This window comes from Scatophagus argus, chromosome 16, assembly GCF_020382885.2.
Source record: "Scatophagus argus isolate fScaArg1 chromosome 16, fScaArg1.pri, whole genome shotgun sequence".
NCBI lineage: Eukaryota > Metazoa > Chordata > Actinopteri > Scatophagidae > Scatophagus > Scatophagus argus.
The window spans coordinates 21,494,213-21,518,145 of NC_058508.1; the positions used below are offsets into that span (position 1 = coordinate 21,494,213).

The following is a 23,933-nucleotide window of genomic DNA, read 5'->3' on the forward strand; positions in this document are numbered from 1 at the left end:
GCAACTTTTTCCAGGGGGACAATAAAAATCTCAACCTGACTTCCTCGCTGCTTTGCGCCGCAGGCAGGCTCTTCTCCCTGAGAGCACACTGGAGGAGATTAATTCCAAGGTAATGCCTTCGTGAAGGCTGGTATTGACCTGGGAAGATAATGTCATCATGCATTAGCTGCGTTCAATGGGAGTTAGATCATAAGTTGATTTAATTAAAGCTGAGACTGAGTGCAGTAGTAGATGAGCTCCCCTGGGCCTCGGAGCAACAGCACCAAGTACACACAGCACCACAACGCCGCACCGACCTCACACATCGGTGACTTCACAGGCTAATGTTTGAAAACTGCAGTATGTTTTAATCTTGCACACATACACACATCATAATGAACTGATTTCCACAAAAGGCCACCAGGCACAGGACTCAGGGGTCTGGGGAGGCCATGGTCTGAGTACGACTGTGAAGACATCCTCTCTCATACAGATGGCCTCTGACAGTGTAGCGCACACACACACACACACACACACACACACACACACACACACTCTGCCACATCGTGCTGCCCATCACCATCCAGAGAGCAGCCAATAATTCCCAACAATTCCCAGAGACCGACTTTGATGCAACTGGCAGCCGATTTAAAGTCCAGTCTTGAATCCTGGCATCTGGCGAGGCTGGGGATGTTGGGAGCTCTGCGTTTACTCACGGTCTGCTGTGGCCGCCTTGTTCTCCTCTAAAGTGTTCATTTGTTGCTGTTTGTCGCGGCTCGGCTCTGCCCGCCTGCTCGTCTCATTGCCTGCTGGTCCTGATGCGTGGGTGCAGAGTCCATTAGACTGAAGGTGTGGGGGAGGTCAGGGGTGACGTGTCATTAGTGCTCTCTGCTTTGCACCCACGGCTCACACTGCCCACCTCATGCACTACACAGGTGTGTGTGTTTTGGTTTCTCTACATGTTTCATGGTGGACCATCGCGGATGAATAAAACCAGGCAAACTGGATCGTACAATTCATCTGAAATGGTCCCGCCAAGCTGACATCAAGGAAAGTCAGGCGCTCTGACTCTTTTGGAAATAAATTAGTTTTTTTGCCTGCTCTTGCCCAGTTTAACGGCTGATGTTGTTGGCGCCGTCAGGCCATGGCACCTTACTGACCAGACAGCAAGCTTTGACTGGTCAGGGTCCAGCTTGTAGTCTCCCATGTCTCTCTATGATCACCAATCTGACACTGTGACCATTTTAAAAATCATACCAAGTTGTCTGGTTGCAGTATTATCCATTAACATGACAACAGAACAAGCTTCACTTATCAGTTACGAATCAAATTCAGTTATTTAGAGACTGAACAGACTCATTCAAGCACATTACAGCATAATGTGGTAGAAGCAAAGTAAATCAGTTTTTGCAAATATGATGATGATCTTTTGTGAGAAACTGATTATCATTTAGAGTGCAACTACAGGAGATAAGAGTGATGCCCATCACAGTTTTCCAAAGCCCAAGGAGACGTCTCCATTTGTTTGTCTGTGTCTGACCTGAGGACGAAACCAGTGAAACCAGTTTGTGTTTATTAAAGACAGCCTTTTCTCTAAATAAGAGCACAGTGCAGGATGTTTCACAAGACGCCAGAGTCTGTCTTCTCCCCCCTCGCAGGCTCACATCATCCTGCGAAACTGAAGGACACTTTCATCCCCACGTTCTCGCTAATCCTGCTGATGAGCGAATTGATTTCAACCCTTACATCAGCCTCTTTTACTTGCTATGCTGAGCCTGAAACTGTCGTTTAGTTTCTGCTGCGTGTTCTGTCTGAACATGCACTGGTGATGTACTGCACGTTGGCATGTGGTAGGTATTACACAGACGTACTCCGTGTCCTCATTAAAACCTTTTAACAAACTGCAGTCCACGCCACGTCCGATTCTGAGTCAAACTATCTGGTCTTTGGAAGAGACCGGAAACGTGAGGAAAGGGAAGGTCAGATTCAGTCCAAAATGAAAAACTTTAAAAGGTCAAATGTGCAGCATTTTAAAAGCAATACAGGCGTTAACAGATTGGCAGCAATAGATCAGCAGTGACACACTGCTGAGGGAACAGGCAGCCTGCCAGCATCTACATGGCAGTTTACTCATTTATTTGTTAAACAAACACTGTTTTCATTTTCACATAATTTTAATGAAACCAATTTGGTTTGAATATCTGTTTTGTTTTTTCCTTTTGTGTCACTGTAAATGCAACACCTTGAGGTTTTGGAGTGCTGGCTGGGAAAAACGATGCCATGATGTGACCTTGGGTTCTTGCAATCTGATTTGTCAAGGAAACGTTTGGTCACAGAAGCACAGACCCTAAAACATGGAGGCCTCACACACATGTTCACCCCTGCAGCACATGTGAAACATGGCCGTGACTGTCACTGACGCTTAAAAACGACAACTGCCAACGAGCCGATCCTTCTATTTAAAGGAATACAAACAATGAAAGGTAGAACTGCAGCTCTGCAACACAAACCCACAATGAGCCTGTGATCTGGCACTGACACGTCGATGCTTTCAGTATCCACTCACTGCTCTGCAGGTAACACTTTAAGACCAGCGGCTGTGGTCAGGTTGCTGTTATCCGGACGGAATGATCTGACCAAAATGATCCTATGTGCCATTGTTTGTTTGTGATTAATTTATGTCGGATTTGTTTTGGTCCACCCAGCTGTCCGTCCATCTGTCAGGGCCGTAACATAAGCCTGTGGAGTAGCTCCAACTGCCCCTCCCCTTTCCCCTGACATCAGAGGCCCAGGCCTCGATGCTGAGGAGAAGGCTGGTCTTCTCCTCAGCATCATCACCTTCATCACCTGCTTTAGGTTTACTTCGTTGTCCCTCATTCCTTCTCACACCTTCCATTTCCCCCGGTTTGTTTTTGTGATGGTTTTGTTCAGTTCTTACAACATCTGGGGGGTTCTTGTATCTGACTTCCTGTCCATCTCAGTCCCCCCTGTGCAGCCTGATGTGGTTTTGGTCCAAAAACAGGCCTGTATTTTAAGCAAAGCAGAGCAGAGAGTCACCCCTGCGAGGCTTCTGAAATGGGTCTGGAGGAATCAAAAGTGTTTTCCAGAGTGGTCGCAATCACCTCAACATAACTTAACATGTGAAATCTGTTTCTGTGGCTTGTGGTTGGGTCTCTTTACAAAACATGTTCATATTTCTCAGTACAGGAAAGAGCATGACTTGACCACACGATTGGTTCTTAGATATGTATTTCATACTTTGTAAAAGAGCAGCGTCTTGTAATCCCATGTGGACTGGCCAGACAGTCCGACTGACACAACAATAAAAAAACATCCTTCTTTCCTTTCTTCAGATATTAACCCAACACTTGACTAAATATTAGTCAATATTTCACATTTTTCCACATGCGAGCCTTGATCATACGAGTATTCCTGCATAATCAAAATAATTTACTGTATATCAAATTGGCTTGTCCCTCCAATTGATAATGTATAATGAGAGTTTAATAGCATCATCTGTAACAATGAGAGCTGAGCAGTCCGGATCATCAGAAACCTATAATGTGTAGAAGCCATTTCTCAGAGAAGCAGAGCAGGATGCTGCCCTGAGCTCCAAGTGAAACCCTGAGGACTGAGCTTCGGTGATGATCAGAACCATCACAGTCTGCGTTTTTGTCTCTGCCTTTGCCTTTCAGCATCGTGGGTCACACTGAGCCGTACACAAAACTGTGCTGTAAGGGCTTCTGCATTGACATCCTGAAGAAGCTGTCCCGCACCATAAAGTTCTCCTACGACCTCTACCTGGTCACCAACGGCAAGCACGGCAAGCTGGTGCGAGGCATTTGGAACGGGATGATCGGAGAGGTGAGAACTACCGGGCAGCAGATTGTGAACGAGGTCATCTGTCTGTCAGCTGCTTTTCAACACTGCGCTAAACTGGTTAGACACAACACACACATTTATTCTTGGGAAAAGTACACTGACGAAGACTTCAATCTGAGGAGTCACGAGTAGATTTGTAAAACATTCCTGTAGTCATTTTAACTGCCAGATTTAGCTCTGTTACAGAGATTTCAATGGTCTTGCATGTCCCACACTGAATATGCTAAACTCGCTGTGCGCAGAAACTTCCATGATTTGCAAACCAAGTGAAATGTTCCTTAAAATGCAAATTATTTTTATAAATAATTCCTCAGTTTTGAGCTTCTGAAGGCTCTTTCTTCACTGCTTTCTTATAGGAATAGTTTTTAGCTTCAGAAATGTAGTATTTCACACGGGGCCTTGAATCGTCGGGAGAGAAAGGTCAAAATGTGTGCATATGAGGGTGAGAAATCCTGACTTTTTGTGGTTAGAATGAAGGCTACTCTGTTATTCAGGTTGTTGTAAGGAACACGTGCAGAGAAGATGACGACACACATGCAAATATCCACAAATTTCTTCCATCACGAGCATTTTGGTGCTGCTCTTTGCAACTGTGAGCATGAAACTGTGCAACTTTATCAAAGCTCAAAAACAGGCATGTAACATGTAATTTTTCTTTCTTTAATGAAATAAACGATCAAAGTTGTATCATTTCCTTTGACGATGAGTAAAACAACGTGTGCCACAGATAAATAAGAGTTAAAACCTCAGAAAAGTCATTTTTCCTTTGGCCACAAAAAAGAAAAAGGAAAAGCAATCTGAAGTCAAGATTAATGAGTTCATGAATAGGTACCAAGGTCACTGTAGTGGATGAGGGAGGGACCCTTGTACAAAAGGAGGAGTAGGTGTCCTTGTGAATAATCTCCACGGTCAGACTCCTCTGGCCAGCCCTCCTCTTGAGGAGTTCGGAGGATACAACATGAGTTGGCCTTTTTTTTCAAAAACAGGAAGGCTATTGTGCTCAATGAGGCATCGGCCTCCATAGGAGAGCTAATGGCTTGCATGAGGCGGAGTGTCTGGACTGTAAATCTCCCAGCTCTCCATCAGTATGATAAACAGTGGCCTGGTGTGTCAGCCACAGGGGCATTTGAACTGCACCGTCTAAGAGCTTCTAACATTAGCAACAACAGCATCACTTCCGATTCCCCTTTGGCCATTTCCTGCTTGGAATATTTTGCCAGCAGGCACCTTATGTAATAGGTATTATGCTATATGCTACAATGCCTTCTAATGGATTAAAGATGGATTAGATAGTGGAACAAGCTTTACAAAGAAGTGGTCAGAAAAGGCAAGATAACATCAGCTTTTCAGTTGTGTCCGTCTGGCTGCCGGGTGGGCGCTGGAAGGACCAGACAGTCCATCGCCCTCAGGGACACCGGCCGAGTGCGTGGACTTCGCTGATAGATGAGATTTATCTCAAAGGTCAGCAGTGGACGTCCAGTTTTATGTCCAGAAATGCTGCACAGGGTCCGATTTATGATGGCGCCAGACAAACGTCTGTTTTCTGTCTGCACTTTCATCTCACCCAAAAAATATCTCTATTGACTTTCCTCCCGCCGCAGGTGTTCTACAAGCGGGCGGACATGGCCATCGGCTCGTTGACCATTAACGAAGAGCGCTCTGAGATTATTGACTTCTCGGTGCCTTTTGTGGAGACAGGGATCAGTGTGATGGTGGCCAGAAGTAACGGGACTGTCTCGCCATCTGCCTTCTTAGGTGAGAACCTCCTCTGTGCTGCTCTGAAATAATGAAGACAAATGTCTGTTTCTCCCTTTGCTCGACGTCGCTGTCACTGCAGCTTTGTGGTGGCCTTGAGAGTTAAGTCACAGACTGTAAACTGTGACTGTATCTTCACTGGCTCAGTCCAGCTAACAACCAACGCTGCTGCAAAGCACTACACATACACTTTATACCTTGTACTGAGTGTCATCCTCATCACCAGGGGTGTCACGATTCTTCAGAGTCACGATTCAATTTTAGTTTTTTCATTTTCAACGTGTCTCAGTGAGTTCTGTTGCCTTCCTGACCGTCCCCTGTGTCCTTTGTCTCTACAGAACCATACAGTCCAGCCGTCTGGGTGATGATGTTCGTCATGTGTCTCACTGTTGTGGCCATCACAGTCTTTGTCTTTGAATACTGCAGTCCAGTTGGGTACAACCGAAGCCTGGTCACTGCGAAAGGTGAGACTTCCGTCCCTCCTTTGTCCGTGTGCTGATTACAGGTGGGAATCCAGTTTGAACCAGTTGACCCAGTACACTGCATGCTGAACCCTTCACTGATGAATGGTTGCTGTCCTAAAATAATGACAAATTCAATTCACATTTTTATTTTGGGCTTCAAGTATCCCATTTCAAAATACAAACGCAATGTCTTCATTTTCATGTTTAAATTAGTAGTTAAAAGTGTTTTTATGCTGAAATAATTGTGAAACAAGCCCTATTTTTTTTCTTTTGTACTTCAGTGAATTGATATTAATATTGGTGTCCCTGAACCTCCACAGAAAGGCAACAAACATCGAAGTCAAAGGGCCTCGAGGGGCTTCAGAGAACATGTGAAATCCAAGCCTATTTACAGTGAACACAAATTGGATCAATGCCTGGAAAATTGAGACACAGCAGTTTAATCTCTGAGCCATGTGGTCTATAAAATATCTTACAATGGATGAAGAAAGGCTGCGCTCACGGCTTGAGTTCTGATCTGTATGTATTTTAGGATGCAAGATGAAATGTATAACAGCTGTATACATTTTAGTCCAGATATGTAACTGAGTTTAATATGAACTGTGCAATCCCTCAGACTACTGAACAAGACAGCTGTTGTTGCTGTTGTTTTGTGTTATTGTCTTCCATAAATCAGTCTGCCGATTTCAGGTCAAGGATGTTAAGGTCTCGTCACTGTATTGGCAACACTGACTCATAATCCAGTATTGCACTGAAATACCACACCAGTAACACAGGTGCTACCTGCTTCGCGATCAAATTTGGTACCACATACTCATCAATTAACTAATCAATCCAGCTGCTGTCAAAATTCCAGCAGCTCAGATCTAAGCTAAAAGGATAAACACTGAAGAGACTGTCTTCACTCCAGATGTTTATGGAAAAGTCAGGTGTGGCAGACAGGTAGCACGGCCACTGTGACGCTGATACTGAGTCCTTGTTCCTCCTTAGATCCCGGAGGACCCACCTTCACTATTGGGAAGTCAGTGTGGCTGTTGTGGGGAATCGTCTTCAACAACTCGGTGCCCATCGAGAATCCCAAGGGCACCACCAGTAAGATCATGGTGCTGGTCTGGGCTTTCTTCGCCGTCATCTTCCTGGCTTCCTACACAGCCAACCTGGCAGCCTTCATGATCCAGGAGCAATACATCGACACGGTCTCTGGACTCAGTGACAAAAAGGTACAGAGCTCTGTCACTGTCATTGACAGTCCTGTGCTTGTTGCCAGGCTTGTTGCTGTGTTTGGTGTACAGCTTAGGAAAACACAAAGTGGTCTATTTGGGGTGTGTAAACAGTGTGTGGTACAGAGCATGAAGGCAAACATCCAGAAGTGACAATGTCATGGCTGTGACTTTTCACTTTCCCTACAAAGTATGAAAGACTTCATAGAGCAAGCGGTGAAATTGAATTACATCCCATCTCTGTGAAAAGCCTATGAAATGTGATACACAAATGGATTTTCTGGGCCGACAGTGATTATAATTTCTGGTATTATCTTATGCATATTTGTCTGGCCCGAGGATCTGTTTTATAGGAGTATTGACAAGAAAATCCATGTTAAACCACCAGCATAAGAAATGGTTTGTAGGCTCTTTGCTCGCGGGCAACTGAAGGGATTAAAGAGGCTTTTGAGGAAAAGACCATGCTGTCCACTGCTCATTACAATTTTGGCAAAGTCATTTACAGTCTCATTATACATTGAGTTTGCTATGCAAAAAAAGAAACAAGAGTCATTTTGACAGCGAGTCCATAGATTATTGAGCAGCATCTGCAAGGCGGCATGGAGGGAAGGAAGGCTGAACTGCTGTTTGTCCAGCTGTGCTGAACCCCTCAGGTTAAGTGAATGTAAATGAGGTCCAAGATGAAGCCACAGAAAGTGACCTTGTATCAGAGGAGAGAGCGATGAAGACGAGCAGAGCTGCTCCGAGGACACCGCGCTGTGTTAAAGCAGATGATTTCCTCGTCCCTGCAGAACAGGCACTTAACTGGAAGAAAAGTCCTTGTGACAGGGTAACACATCATGTTAACTCTGACATCAGTCCTATGGTTTGCCTCTGACACCTAACCTCGGTAAGCTACATGGACGTGAAAGGACTGTCCTCACCAGAACACAAATGACGTTGGTAAAAGACATCCTGTGGTTTTGTAAACAACCAGTGTTTCCTTTGAGACACTAAGGTCAAAGTATGAGGATGTTGTAAAACCTTGGGGGGGGATGCTGTAGCGTGTTTGGCTGAACTTTTTTGTTGAACTTAATATTTCTGTTGTCTTTTCATGCAGTTTTGTGAACGCAGCCCGAGAGTCGGTTTTGTTAACTTTTATTTATCTGGTTGTGTGGTTATATTTTATGTTTTATTGATTTAGGGTGTTTTAATATCTGTCTCATATTTCAATTGTACTATCTAAACAGTCTCAGGAATTAAATGTTCATTGCTCTTCAAAAGGGTTTTCATGAATTATTAGACTATTATATTGTCATTATATCAGTGGTCTACTGTTCATAGAAATTATTCCTGAGACAACAAATCATCCAACAATTATCACGGCGGTCCTAATCACCTCTGAATCAAGGGCCCTAATGACTGTGCAGGCTGTACAGAATGTAAAAGTACTCAGACACAAGCTTGTGTTTTGACATATTCATTTCTAAGCTTGACCTCAAGAGATTGATCAAGTTTTGATATCGGAATACAGATGAGGTCTACTGCATTTTTAAAATGTACTGACATGAAATGGCTCTCTTTTTCTCATACACAAACTTTGGTGCAAATCCCCCTCAGCTAAAGTACTAAGAACATACTTCCATAAGGTTAACCAAAAGAGCAATTAGGTCGATTGTATTCCCACTTCCTGTCCCCACAGCTAATTAAATGCACATAGTGCTGCCAAAAGCAGAAGGAGGACAAAATGAGAGGCTCATTTCTCACGGTGGACAAGGAAAGGACGAAGGGATTTAAATCTCTTTGGACTGATTGTCAAATTGTCCAGTTTTAAGCATAAACTAACTGAGCGAGTTGGCAGCAGACATAATAATAACAAACATAAATGCACTTGGGGCAGAAGTCACAAGAGGTGCAGAGTTGGTCGTGTCATTACATTAGTACCTCAGAGCTTATCTGGATCTTACAGCCAGCAAAGCACCTCTGAATGACAAAACAGAGTGCTGCAATGGAGTCACAAGACCGCCACCAGAGTGAAGGAACAAAGTGAATTTGATTATATATGCTCAGATGCCGAGGTTAATTCAGTTACACCTGCAATCAATCAAAACCTCAGATCGTTTTGCTCATTTTCAAACCTTATTCCGCCTTTCCCGACAGTTTCAAAAGCCACAGGAGCAGTACCCTCCATTCCGCTTTGGTACGGTCCCAAATGGCAGCACAGAGCGCAACATAAGGAGCAACTACCCTGAGATGCACTCCCACATGGTCAAATACAACCAGAAGGGAGTAGAGGATGCCCTGAACAGCCTCAAAACAGGGTAAGTGTCTGCCAGGGATAATAAAAATATGTTTACAGCAGAAGTGAGAGCCAGAGCAGAGCCAAATAGTTATATAATGGCCATTCGAGTGAAAATCTTTTCTTTGCCCGGCTAGGAAACTGGATGCCTTCATCTACGATGCTGCTGTGCTGAATTACATGGCTGGCAAAGATGAGGGCTGCAAGCTGGTGACCATTGGCAGCGGGAAAGTGTTTGCTACCACTGGCTACGGCATTGCCCTGCAGAAAGATTCACGCTGGAAACGACCCATCGACCTGGCGCTGCTCCAGTTCCTGGCTGACGGTAAATTTTTCATATATATACACAACAGAGGCTGAATTTCACAGAATATTACCCGTAACTCTATAATAACTGTATCTGCGTGTTTTTCATAAACATGAATGGCACTAAATGGATAAGAAGTAAGGTAGCGAGGGGAAACTGGGCATGAATAAGAGGAACAAAATATTATTATAGCAAATTTTTCGCATCATAAATTCATGTCAATAAAATCAGGTTTCAGGAGGTGATTTAAAATGTCACAGTCGCTCTGCTAGCCTCAGCTCCTGGGGCAAGTTATTTCCCAGCCTCTGGCAAAAGCCTGGTCACCTTCGGCAGAAATATGCAATAGATGGTAAGAGTAATAATACAACACTTTGCATAACATGTCACGGCGAGAGGCCACACAAAAACTGCCGTGGTGTTATTACTTCCCACAGACACTGTCACCAGCTAAATTATGGGATTTAGACAAATCCACTTTATATTTGGTGACAAACGTGTAGACCACAACTGGAGTACAAAAAATATGTTTAAAAAACCAAAATAAGGAAATTTTTTTTTCAACATGAGGCTAATATTACCCAAGATATCCAGTGATTAAACTTCATAATACTATACATTAATATTATAATACTGTATAATAATCCAGCCAGCATTCCATTTCAAAATGTATTTCCTGATGCGAATGCGATGCAAATTCTAGAAAACAGATTCATACAAACATATTTCTGCTTCACAGTTCAGCAGATTTGCTTTTTTTCTTTGCTTTTTACTTGTGAACTACTAACTATTTGCTTACTTAAACAAACAGCCAAACAAAAAAAATCTGAACTGGTGGCAACCAGTACACATACAAGTTGTGGCAAGGACTCACAAGCACACACACGTTAGCTTTGTTTTAAGGAATAACAAGTTAAAATGAAGAAAACTTAGACTGGGTTTAACCAACACATCTGCAGCAGCCATTATTTGCTCTGCTTCTTCTAGAACAACTGCTGTCTAATTAAAAAAAACAAGTGATCTAAAAGCACAAACAGAAGAACTGCACAACCTCACACAGTCGTATCTGAGGTGGTCATCTGAGAGGATTTCATCATTGCATGCAAATGCATTTCATGAGAGCTGGAGGGCTTGTCATCAAAGAAACACTCGCTGAAACTGGACTTTGGTCTGCGTTCTGTCTTTCCTTTCGCAGGTGACACACAAAAGCTGCAGACCGTCTGGCTCACAGGCATCTGTCGTAATGAGAAGAAAGAGGTGATGAGCAGTAAGCTGGACATCGACAATATGGCAGGAGTTTTCTACATGCTGCTTGTGGCCATGGGCCTGAGCCTGCTGGTTTTCGCCTGGGAACACCTGCTCTACTGGAAACTGCGACATTCGGTCCGCAAATCAGAGCGCCTGGACTTCCTCCTGGCCATCAGCAGAGTAAGTAGTCCTCATGTATGGAAAACTGCGGACAACGCCAAGGGGTTTATGTTACTTCAATGTGCTTTATTACCTTCAAACCATATCTAAATATTTGGTCTGACATTTAAGAAGTAATGGCAGCCACACGAGCAGGACAGAACTTCTCATAAATGACAGCTGCAGTTGTGACATTTGTAATCAGCTATAACGAAACACCTTTTGCTGACAGGTGCAGAGAACCTAACAGTAAGATGACAGCCTTGTTGTATGAAGGAATGCAGTGGTAAAGTCTGCTGTCTCCCTCTGAGGGATCCTTCACAAAGCAGCTACAGAAATACTGGCAATGCAGTGAGAAATCCACACACAAGCCGAAAGGTTCAAGGGCAGCAACAACAATAATAAAAAAAAGATATGAAATAAATTTAATTTAGAGCAATAAACGAACTTCATGGATACTAGCTGAAATATATGGCTGTGATCCCTGAGAAATTGAATTTAAATTGTCCCATTAAAAATCTTTCATCTGCGTGTCAACGGTAGTCAGCGGTGAGATTAAGTATTCTAAACAGATGCCCAATTTGAAAGTGAAATAAAGCTGGTGGGATAAAAATGGAGAAACTAATACTGCAAGTGCATGATCAGCAACTCACTCATTTATATGCCTGAGGTGATTTTAAGATCAGGCTCAGTGCAAACAACATTTCAAACAAAGAAACACAAACGTGGAACTACCAGAAACAACTCTGAATCTTCTGCTTTTCTATATTTCACCTCATTGGCTCAATAAATTAATAGAATTCTTACAGAAACTGAAAAAATTATACGTCACAGTATATGTGGAGAAACAAACAGGACCGAAAGCCTGTTCTGCACGCTGCTGCTTCTCTCCGGTATCTGATGAGTTTAATTAGAGCTCTCCGTCTCTCTGCAGGGCATCTACAGCTGCTTCAATGGAGTAGAGCAAACTGACCGCAATGGGAGCATGCAGAGTCCGGACGTCACCACCAACTACTCACAAGCCAATATGTTAAAGATGCTGCAGACAGCCAAGGACATGGTGTCCTCTGCCAGAGTGGAGAACTCTCTTGACAACGCCACCAAAACCATAGAGAACTGGAGCAGGCGGGGGGCCGACAATGTGCGTGCTGGCCTGCCACCCCGAGTGACGACCACAGACGTGACACATGGCCGTCTGCCCTACATCTCCAGCATCACAGACAACCACTCACCGTACCCTCAGAGAGCCCTCACACCCACCTTCCCAGTTCATTACGGGGACACCTCCACCCAGCCGCTCCTGGATAAACCCCGCGTTGTGACCCGACCGACCCCGCTTCGCTACACGCTGCCCACCCGCAACAGTCAGCATGTTTTAGAGAGGACTCTGCCCATCTCCAGCCTCAGCAGCCCTCACATCGCCATGCGGGATCCTGCTCCATCCAGTGCGTCTAACCCCCACCACAGCAGCAGGCTGTATGTGGAGAACCAGGCCCGACACCCCACATCCCCTTTTGTACCTTACAGGGAATTCCAGGTGCCCGATATCTATGTGGAGCACAAAGGACCACTGAGGAGGAAGTTTAGCTACCCCCCTGACTGTGTGAGCCGGAGGAGGAGGTCCCACAGCTATGTGTTTGATGCTGCAGACCCCAGAGTGAGAGGTGACTACGATGAACCTCGATCCTGCCTTGCTGAGCTGAGGGCCAATCACCTCCTGAACAACCACGCCCCCGTTGCTGCTGCCATGTCCTGCACAGCGGGACACTACCCAGGTGGCAGCACCAGCTGCAACTCCTGTATGAAGTCCTATCTCGAGCCTGAAATGGATGACATACCACTCCTGGGGAAGGAAAAACTCAACCGTCGCGCCTCATTCCTCAAAGCCACATGGGGCAACGACAGGATCCATCAGGTGGATGAAACAAAGCCCTCAACATCCACGTCTCAATCCACCCGTGTAGACATGCCTGATCTTTTTCCACGGGTGGTAGTGGCCAACCCAAAGCCCCACAAGCTATACGGCAGTCTGGGCCACAACCTGTCCTGCTACCCCTTGGCTGCTGAGCCTGCCTACCTGGACCCCGCCCACATGGGCTCCTACCCCTACAAGCAAAAGCTCAAGTACTCTGAGTCCACCCGGCTACCCTCTTACAGGGAAGCGATCCTGCAGAATGCAGCTGCCCTGCGCCGCTCCTCCTCCACAGTGGTGCACAGACACTACTCCACCTACCTGAACTCGTACACAGACTTACCAGTGTATGTGGGGCCACTGGCCCAGGGACCGTCCCAGTTCTACGACGGTTCCAAGGACATGTGCCACTTGTTTCCCTGTACAAGCCACTGCCCGGATAACGCAGCAATGCTGCCTCGTATGAGTGACAGGCAGGTGGTTTACCACAACAATTTGCTTGGGCCCTACGACGGCACAGGAAAGAGGGAAAACCCGGGCTCTGGGAACAGAGAGCGGAGGCAGGTGTTGGTGGCGCGCAGAGTCAACAGTCCCTATGTGCCAAAGCCCTGGGGCAGAGTATCCAGCCTGGAGTCTGAGGTCTGAGCCCCCATCCTTACTGGAGCCCCACTGAGGAGAAGCATGCCTGGGGGTTCTGCTCTCAGCCTCTGGTTCAAGCAAAAATTAAACTCTACACCAATAGTGTATTTGAGAGTGCTGACTCTCAATTATCAGTGCAATAATTTCATGGGCAGCACCATGTAAAGGAGAAGACACTGACAAGCAAACTACTGCTGGGACTTTGTAAGCCAAACTTAAAACACTGATAAAAGAAAAGGCAACATTAAAAAGTATTTAATACATAAAAATTTAACCTGTTGATTATTATTTAATGGATTTTTAAATGCTGTGTTGCTATGTGAAAGAATTCCGGGAGACAATATACTGTAGCCTCTCAATCTGACAACGACTTGAGACACTTCCTCATTTTTTTCAAAGTAATTTCAGTACCCACCATGTCAACTGAAGATCAGTTATTAAGATAATTTTGAGATCAATCCACTGACATTTCGCCCCTGAATTTTCTAAGTCAATGACCTCGGGCGCACAGTTGATCTGAGGCTTTCTGCTCCACTGGTCATTACTGTAACTTGACTGGGATTTTAAAAAGGGAAAATCATGAAAAGCATCACGTGTATTCCCATTGTTACACCACCCTTTAATAAAGAACAAGGTCATCTCAAGGGCCTTTTGGAATCATCTGTCATCTCAATCTGTATGTTAAACACGCTCTCACGTCATACAGTGCTATAATGAATGGGACTCTCCACTTCCCATACCCGATCTGTTATTGTCACCATGGATGATTATGTGAGTACAGTATATGTTCAGAGTTGACATTGCGTGTCATGGCTCTGACCTTGGCCATTAAGTGCTCCAACAACGTGCCTCCAATCACTGAAAGCAACACTGATAACGAACTGAGGTAGATAAGCCTGAACACACCAGATCACTTGACAAGCAGCAGAAGGTTAAAACATGAGCTATGCAGCAGATAAATTGTATCATAAAATCGCATCAGACGAGCGGTTCTTATGGAACAGTACGTAGTGTTGATAAGCAGTAGAGGATCATCACTGCACGGCTGTGGGCTTCGGACAGACAGCGGCAGAGTAGACCATGGAACAGAAACTCAGCAGCAGCTAATTCTTATTCTAATGCTGAGGGTCAGACTACTTAACAACAACAGCAATCACAACACTCCTGATTCTATCAGTGCACAAAGAAAATCACTGTAGGTGAAACACAGCAGAAAAACGCATTCACAATTAACACCAAACACCACAAATACTGCACAGACACGAGCAGCATAAGAGCTCAGACTGACAGCCAGCAGACACCAAACGAACAGGAGTAACGAAATCAACCAGCACTTCTGAGCACACAAACAGAGTCTTGTTGAAGTGAGTCAGTGCGAGTCAACCACACACAAAGTCTGCTTAAGACTTGAAGGAGAATCATCAAGAACAACTGCAAATACTGTCTAAATATAACTGAAAATAATTACATGGCTCTGTGCAAGACAACACCAATGTTTACAGCCCTAGAACCAACACTGAGCACTGCCCTCAGCCTCAGGGCTTCTTACAGAGCAACCACAGACCTGAGAGAAACTCGGTGCACATAACGCTCAAAATACCAACATTATTAATCATAAGAACAACAGCAAAAAATCAGAAGCATGGAAGCATCATAATACATGTGCCACATCACAGCCAGAGGACAATTAGCTCACTCACAACATGAAATTAATTCAGAACTGATGGCACTGCAATCAGCAGCACAAGAGCAAGAAAAACAACGAGCAGTGACAGCAGAATGAGCAGAAGAGGACACAGTTCAGCTTTTATAAATAGTTCACGCTTATTTTCTTTGTTTTCCAAGATCTTTCTGGTTTTTTAAATCTGTGAATAGCACATCTGTGTTCTCTGTGCATGGCATTGTGGGACATTGCTGTAAGCCTGTAGTGTGCAGTATGGAACTGGGACACAGCTAGTTAGCATGTTAGAAAAAGCAGCAAAACACTTACCTTGCTGAAGTGCATCAGAGACCACCATGGTTTACAGCAGCATGGACAGCAAATAAATATGCATGGCAAATAATAACCTGATATTACCAAACACATGTGAGCTCAACAGGCTGTGTTTACATTGCTGCAGCCAATATATAATCAGCCTTAGCTTCAGGGCTGATTACAGTGAGCTAAGAGGAAACAAAAGAACCTGAAGTGCAATGTAATGAAAAACCAATCAGGCCCATAACACTTATGTTCAAATAAATCAACAGCATCAAAAACAGCATAATAAATATGCCAAACAACAGCCCAAAACAAGAAATAAGCTCAGCCACAATTCATCCCACTGTTAATGCTGCACATACATCAAACACAACAGCCTCAGAGCAAATAGAAGCAGCCAGCAGAAGCAAAAACATAAAACACAAGCAGCTGTAAGGCCAGCAGTTTAGGCAGCCATATTTCCAAGCACTTAAACAGAAGCTGAGCACAGCCAAGACATAAACTCACAATATGGATGTTGTACAAGTACAAGCAGAAGACACTTACCCTGCTGGAGTCAAATAGTCATGGACAGGTAGCTCTACTCCCAGCTGGATGTAGTTTGAAGAGAACAGCTAATAGGATGAACTGTCACAGGAGCAGCCATTCAACCACAGCTTCACTACTCCAAACACCTGTAGTGAGGTGACGACATGATGAGCTCCTTCGTCAGGTGCTACACGAGCCACATGCTAATGTTGTGAAAAGGCACTTTAAATACAACTGTTCCTATAGGATATGAGGCCTTGCTGTGGCTAACTACTCAATAGTGAATAAAGTATTTAAAACTAGCAGAATATGAACTACAACGATAAAATACAATCTACACTTTAATTTAGCTACAATAATAACACAAAATGTAATGACAGGGACCTTGTATCTGCAGAACAAGTGCTTTTACTTTTGATACTTGCTAATAATTTTCTTAAGTTTTGAATACGCGTCTTTTATTTGTATTTTCATAATGTGATAGTTTGTTTGTTTGTGTGTTTACTCTTCAATACGCTGCTGCGAGCTATTGTTTGTCAAAATTACTGCCACAGTCCACAGAGAACAATTCCACACACAGCAATTATTTTATCAGTTTTATCACTGAAAGTGTGTCAGATTCACCTTCGGATCCAGATCTGGACCCTCATCCAGCCCGGGCTCGCATTAGCATTGAGGCGGCAGCCCTCAAACCCGGCATTTCCCTGACGCTTTGTGGACTGAATGTCATCATTGTTCACTCTCAGTTTCATTCATAATTTTTACCATCTGGGTCAACACTGACTTTGGCATAAAATTCTTTCAAAGAGTCAAACACCGCAGAGTCTGGGCGGTGTGAGCTCGCGCTGCCTTCGTCCACGCTGATGTTGATGACGTATTTGTTAGTGCGACAGGTATGACAGCTGTTGCCAGGTTGGGTGGTTTTGGGTTTTTCCGCTACATATTAAGGGCGGTTTACGGTGTGTTTAGCGTGGCTTTTCGCCCGGAAGTGGAAATCTGGCGCGCTCTTGAGAGAGCGCCGTTCACAAACGCCAGAACGAACGCGTTCAAAGTAACGTTCATCAAGCGGAAATACAGCGCGCGCAGTTCACGTTCGCCCAAAATATGAACGATCGTTCATGAACGCATTCAGGCACAACATGTCACATGATGAGCTCCTTCGTCAGGTGCTACACGAGCCACATGCTAATGTTGTGAAAAGGCACTTTAAATACAACTGCTCTTATAGGATATGAGGCCTTGCTGTGGTTAACTACCCAATAGTGCATAAAGTATTTCAAACTAGCAGAATATGAACTACAACAATAAAATACAATCTACACTTTAATTTAGCAACAATAATAACACAAAATGTAATGAAAGGGACCTTTTTTCTGCAGAACAAGTGCTTTTACTTTTTAAACTGTCCCAGATACGAGTGCTGCCGTCTTGTTCTGGTGAATGCATTTGGATAACATAACAATGAACACCGGAACAACCATCAGCGTTATAAGAACTACCTAAAATAACAAAAACAGCAGCCATCATCCATCTTTATGTATAGTCATTGGTTTGGACCATGTTTTACTGGGCCTCTGGTAAGTCAAAGAGGTTGAAGACATTAAAATAAAGAATGTAGGTAAAAAAAGGAGTTGTGACAGCTCAGGGAGATGAGATGAAACCTTAAAGAGCTTCTCATTAGGCTTCCTTCATTTCTTTTTGTGAAGTTTCTGTGCAAACACACTTTAAGACTCTGAAAATGGATAAAAGTTTATTTTCACTCTGACATTGGTTCCATTAGACAAATGTTTATGCCAATTGCTCAGCGGGGCTGAGTGCCAAACTCAATTCTTAATCCTTAGAAATCACACAGCATTGGGGAACAAATCCAAACAGAGGAGTCTTAAACACTCTCATTATCCATTTTGTAATGTTTGAGATATTACAGCTCACAGTGCTTGTTCAACATCACCCCCATTTAAACTCACACATTAAAGGAGCGAGTTCACCATCCCTAAACACCCTGATTCACTTCACATGAATATAATAAGTCATCTCTAGCAAAACCACACTGCATTAATGTTGCCAATGATCCATGCAGTCAGGAAACCGTCCTGCTTCGGGCTCTTGTGTGTTTTCTGGTTGGCCCGGAGACAAACAGGGATATAACGGTGCAGCGATGAGGCATTTATGTATTCTGCACTCCTCTGTAAGACCTGCAGAATTGATGGGAGGGCAGATGATGAATGATTCTACACATGCAGATAAAATATCAGCAGCCATTTGCAAATGTCCAAAATATCCACAGCCACACACACAATGTTGTGGACTGCATGCTGCTCAAGATATTAAAGGCCATTTAAAAACCAAAGCTCTCCAGGACTCTGGCACCACACTGGAAAATAAAACTATTAACTTGATTAGTTATATTAGCAGCCAAGTTACATCTGCCACCATGGACAATATCTCACTGTGAAAAATAATCAGAAGTGCCTCCATTTTGTTAAAGTTAATATAACTGAACAAATGAAGAAAGAAGTGAATCTGGAAGAGACGACCTTCTCTCAGAATTTTTTTTGTGCTCTCTCACATGAAGGACACGTTTGTCAGGTGGACACAGGAAGCGTTAACACCTTATGGACTCGTGTGCTTAAGCTTGACCTCCACTTTATACAATCAAATCATTGTTTCTGTTATTGTTTAGCAGCTTCTGTGCTGGTCCTTCAGTCAACAGTATGGATATTGTAATGGCTAACGGGACACTTATAAAGCCCACTCAGTTACGTAGATATCATATAACATATTTTCTGTGTGACTATCCATCCATTCTTTAAGGAAAAGCTGGAAGTAATTTGAAGGTCTTTCTGGGTTAAATGCTCAGCCTCGCTCCTCTCAGCATGGTGCCCTTATTAATTGGACCCTCTGTTATCACCGGGCGATGATCAGTGTTCACTGAAGCCCGGTGTCATATAGACACGTGACTCCTGATTGGACGAAGAGTGATTAATGCCACAAGTGCTTAATAAGTGTGAGAACTGACTCTCAGCTCAATAAACTCATTTGTGGAACCCCAAAGTGGGTCTCTGTAGATGAGTATATGAATTCGCTCCCCATGCTCACTGACCACACCAATTTTCACTCATTTCACACACTAATTAATAATTAATATTGGGATCTGTGTGCCTCAGAACGTGGAAAATTCATTCCCTCTCACTACTCTTTGCAATGTATGAATTCAGAGAAAGTGGGCGTACAAAGACGAGTCATGCAAGACAATTCATTTCCCAATTTTACTACATAAATACAAGGCAAGATTATATCTGGCATCGGGGAATAGTTTATGAATATGATTTCACTCTTGATTCCCTCTGCATATTGAACGCACTGAAATGACATGAAGTCAGAAGTAGTTGCTGGTGTGCGTCTGCATGCAGAAAGTTGGGCTGCAAGCCTCAGGCTTTCACTTTGAGAGGTTTTTTAAAAGCGATGGCAGCTAATGTCCCCTTAATGAATAGTTTGTTTTCACTGCTGCCACCCTGAAAGCTCAAGCTTCCTCATTAGCTAAGATCAACTACAAATAAACAATACTGGGAACGACACAGTGCATCTGAACACTCGTCTGCTTCAGGGCTGCTTCCTCTGTTTCACCCTTCAGTTCTTCTCCCGGACCCTCAACTCAACCCACAGACCCCACCGGGATGGGTTAGAGCCGGCAGAGAGCCAGGAGGTTTAGGTTAAGGTCAGGGTCAGGGTCAGGGTTAGGCAAGTTATGGTTCTGGTTTGAGTAAGTCTGCAAGAAATTAATGTAAGTCTATGTAATGTCCCTATTAGGCATGAAAACCTACACACACACACACACACACACACACCCTCTGACCCGTCCAGGCCCTCCTCATTAGCTCAGTTAAGATGGTGGACCCGGGCTGGCCAGCTGAGCAGGTTTCTGCAGGGACTGAAGCCTGCTGTTTGTTTGATGAATCCTTGAACTCCCCTTCTGCTGCAGGAGTGACAGCTCTGCAGAGGCAAACGCAAAGCCACAGGGGGCCGGCTGGACAAAATGACAGAAACAGCACTTGAAAAACATTGTTTTCAACTTTCGAACCACAGACACAAAGGCAGCAATGCAGAGAAATCGAACGTGTCACCTTTAAAAGATGGATGATAAGCAGCGCCTTCACTTTGTCAGTCCTCAAAGCAACATGATGCAACCGTTGCCATCCAGAGAGCATACGGTCTGTGCTGCACTGCAGTCAAACATCAGCCTGCTCAGGTAAATGAGCCATGAGTCATGTAATAACAAGACAAATAAGAGCAAAACCTCACTCAGAAACGCAACGTTTTTGGATATCAAGAGAAGGGAATTATTCAGGGCAGAGGAAAGGCAATTTCCCGCCTGGTCTCACTAAAAAGGGGAAGAAATGTGCTAATCTTATATTTAGATTCAAATCTAGCAGGTCTTGCTTTTAGTTTATATGAATTATTTAGTGCTTTGTAAGGAAAATCATCAGACTTAATTCAAGCAAATATCACTTTGTCTTTGAACTAATTTTAACTTGATACAGTGGGGCTGATTTTTATCAAACTAGTTAAAAAGAAAGAGAGACAAGAGAGACAAATGTCAAATATGCAGTCGTGCAGTTGCTAAGTGAAGGAATAAAGAGTCACATGTGGCAATCCTGTAGTTCTGATGAATGAACTGAATCCATTTCATTTTAACTGTTGTTTTGTGAAGCCCGGGGGAGGAGGAAGAGGAGGAGGAGGAGGGCACAGTAGATTAGGCTAATGGAAGTATGAAATAAAGCAGTAAAGTGGACCAGTATGGATTAAAGCAACAGTATTGACCCTTCATTGCTGCTAATTGTAAAATGCACAACTGAAGGAAACGATCAATTTTCCGATCTAAATGTGACCATTTTTCAAAACCTGCTGGAATCAGCTGCTGTACATTTTATCACATCATACTTTATTATGTTGTCAGTATACACAAAATGAACTATAGTGTGTAAACAACAGAAAACAATTTGGTCCAGTGTCTAAATGACACAAAAAGTAGCATCATTATGAGGTTAAAAATCACAGAAATTCATTCAAAATGTTGTGCATTTTAAACATTATTCAACATATTATCTGAATTTCTGTAGATATGTGAGTAATGTGGTGATCAGCACACTCACACAATCTGACTGGCCACCCCAAGTCCCACCTCATTATGCTAAAGTATGATTGGCTACCTGCCTGGTGAGAGGCGGGACTTCAGTTCAAACCAACTGTTTGAAGAGTATTTTCAAAGGTGCATCATCTCCTTTTGTCTTTGTGTCTACTTTTGGAGTAGACAAAAGGAACTAAAGCAGTTTTGTTCCACAGAGGACGGATCAGGAGACCGGCTGGGGACTGGCCCCCCTGGTGGTTGTAGTCTGCTGGAAGTGAACCAGCCTGCCTGGCCCACAGGGCCTCAGCATTACATTGTATTTGCAGGCAGATGCCTTGGCATCTGGACCAGGGTTAGTAAGCAACCATCAGCATGTGCTGGCACTGAGGAAAGCGCTCTGGGCTGGCCAGAGCGCACAGCCAGGAGCCCTCAGTGGAGCAGATTGTTGGCCCTGATGGAGCCCGATTTCCATCATCCATTATCCACAGCCTGCAGATAAGTCAGGGTCCCACAGGGGCCTCCCTCTGAACAGCACTCCCAGGAAAAGAGGCCTGCCACATGTGAGGGTCTGGACAGCAGGGGAATGAGATACTTGAGGCATATATGTTGGGCTGTGATTATTTAGTCACTTTGAGGAACAAAGTTGTCTAGCAGGGATCTGGTTGTTTAGAGCTCAGGTTTGAGTGACAGCCAGTCATAACTGCTGCTGAGTCAGCAATTTGCATTGGCGCTCACAATGACCAATTTTAATTTCCATGCTTAACTTAACATGTGTAATGAATTTAACTTACCTAACATGAGTGAAGTTATGTTAACCCAACTATGATCTCATTCTAAACCTAACCAAGTAGTTTGAACCCAAACTGGGACTGTAGGTCACGTAACTATGACAACATAAGAGAACAAACCTCACCTGTCAAAAGTCACCTGACTTCGCCCTTTCCTGCAAATCAAAAGTCAGATCTGTGCGATGACTGGCACCCGCTCCTTTCTGAAACGCTTTGGAAGGTTTTATACTTTTGTTTTTAAAGCACTGAGTGATTTAGAATTTCCATACTGGCTCTGCAGCCTTCATCACAACATTTAAACCCGTTTTTTTTAACTGCAGCTTTCAAGGCTTGATGAAGCGTGTCCTTGTTTACAATGTATTATTCTTTGTTTCTGTACAGCACTTTGCTAAATGTAATATGCTAAATATGACCTTTTCCCCTGCTGTCTGACACGTGTGCCCTTGAAAACATCGTAGCACTCAACACCATATGGCCTTACCTCTAAAATCCCACGCCGGTTAACAATCACCCTTTAATCATTCACTTCCTCCAGACACATTTTGCCATCTGGTCCTGGCATTCAAACCAATGACCTGCACGCTCACACTCACTTCTCCACGCTGTGACAGTTCGCCATCAGCTCGATCATGCAAATTAAATGAGCGTAACTCCTTCAGACTTTCTGATGTGACAGCTGAGTGGAGGAATGATGAGATTTAAAGTGCACTCTTCTAAATGTTTTACACCTCGAGTCCGACTCTCTCTTGTCATGTCTAGTGGCTCACCTTAGAAGCTAAACCATAAAACTCTTTGGTGTGGTCAAAAATGTCAGAATGCTCAGAAGCTGTGCGACCCGCCTCCGGTTTCTGCTGGGGACTTAGTGACCTCGTGACATTGATGAGTATTTATTCTCCATTAAAGTGGCATGACATTAATTAAGCCACAGTTTGATCAATTAACGCAAAAGGCAGCGACTCAAGACCATTTGGAAAACACAATTGATTTTACGACCTCCTCCCTCCTCCTTTAAGCCACGTTCACGTCATCACAGGAGCTTGCGTTCAAAACATACGCTCAGTTAAGTGATGTCCTGCAAAAGCCTTGTGTTTCCCTGACCATTACACCTGAGAGACACACTCAGACACGTTCTGATCTTCTGAACCTTCTGGTCTCTGATGTTCACAGTGAAGACCAATAACTTACTTAATTCTGAAAACTTTCCTTCTTTTCTTATTTCTTTGGAATACCAGCTGGCATCGTCACACTGTCCTCCTGAGTCTCACGTTCGTCCCCGAAGCGGCTCCCTAACTGAATTCTCGGGACATCCGCACTTTGAATAAATTGCCTCACACTCCATAAATTCTCCCAGATGCTAAAAGTCACTTTGAGCATAGGGTGGGGTTGTGGTGGGGTGATCTGAGGGTGAAAGTGTGGCGGAGAATAAGAAGATAAAGTTCAACAGATAAAGAGGAAAAGGACACAATATCTATATAAAGACCCACCAAAGACCAGAACTGTTCAGCTTCTCAGAACAGGAAGTAAGTGTGCTATGTGTCTCATTTTGAAATTTTTAGCCAAATTACCAAATTACAAAACAAATATTTGAAAATAAAAAAGTTTAACGATTTGTAGAAGAATTGACAAGTTATCAACTATTAAATTACAATCACGAAGAACATCATGGTCTTT

At 43.8% G+C, this 23,933-nt stretch overlaps 1 protein-coding gene and 1 long non-coding RNA gene across 5 annotated transcripts in view; one reads left to right on the plus strand and one right to left on the minus strand.

Moving 5' to 3' along the window:
• Positions 1–14,491, plus strand: part of grin2ca (glutamate receptor, ionotropic, N-methyl D-aspartate 2Ca) — a 49,160-nt gene extending 34,669 nt beyond the window's left edge. Inside the window, exons 6-13 of the mRNA XM_046414278.1 lie at positions 3,675–3,843; positions 5,463–5,616; positions 5,955–6,080; positions 7,071–7,300; positions 9,440–9,600; positions 9,716–9,903; positions 11,078–11,310; positions 12,224–14,491. Of these exons, the coding sequence (XP_046270234.1) occupies positions 3,675–3,843; positions 5,463–5,616; positions 5,955–6,080; positions 7,071–7,300; positions 9,440–9,600; positions 9,716–9,903; positions 11,078–11,310; positions 12,224–13,846 (2,884 nt within the window). The 3' untranslated portion in view covers positions 13,847–14,491. The remainder of the gene's footprint in view (positions 1–3,674; positions 3,844–5,462; positions 5,617–5,954; positions 6,081–7,070; positions 7,301–9,439; positions 9,601–9,715; positions 9,904–11,077; positions 11,311–12,223) is intronic.
• The window catches only part of LOC124072700, a 91,779-nt gene extending 74,455 nt beyond the window's left edge, over positions 1–17,324 (minus strand). Inside the window, exons 1-5 of one of the 4 annotated variants that reach the window (XR_006845577.1) lie at positions 16,971–17,324; positions 16,365–16,492; positions 10,934–11,117; positions 7,087–7,280; positions 5,814–6,194 (exon numbers count right to left, since the gene is read on the minus strand). This is a non-coding gene — a long non-coding RNA (uncharacterized LOC124072700). Of the gene's footprint in view, positions 1–5,813; positions 6,195–7,086; positions 7,281–10,933; positions 11,118–16,364; positions 16,493–16,970 lie in introns of those variants that run through there. The other 3 variants (XR_006845576.1, XR_006845574.1, XR_006845575.1) reach the window with 3 other exon arrangements.
• Between the last annotated feature and the right edge of the window lie 6,609 nt (positions 17,325–23,933).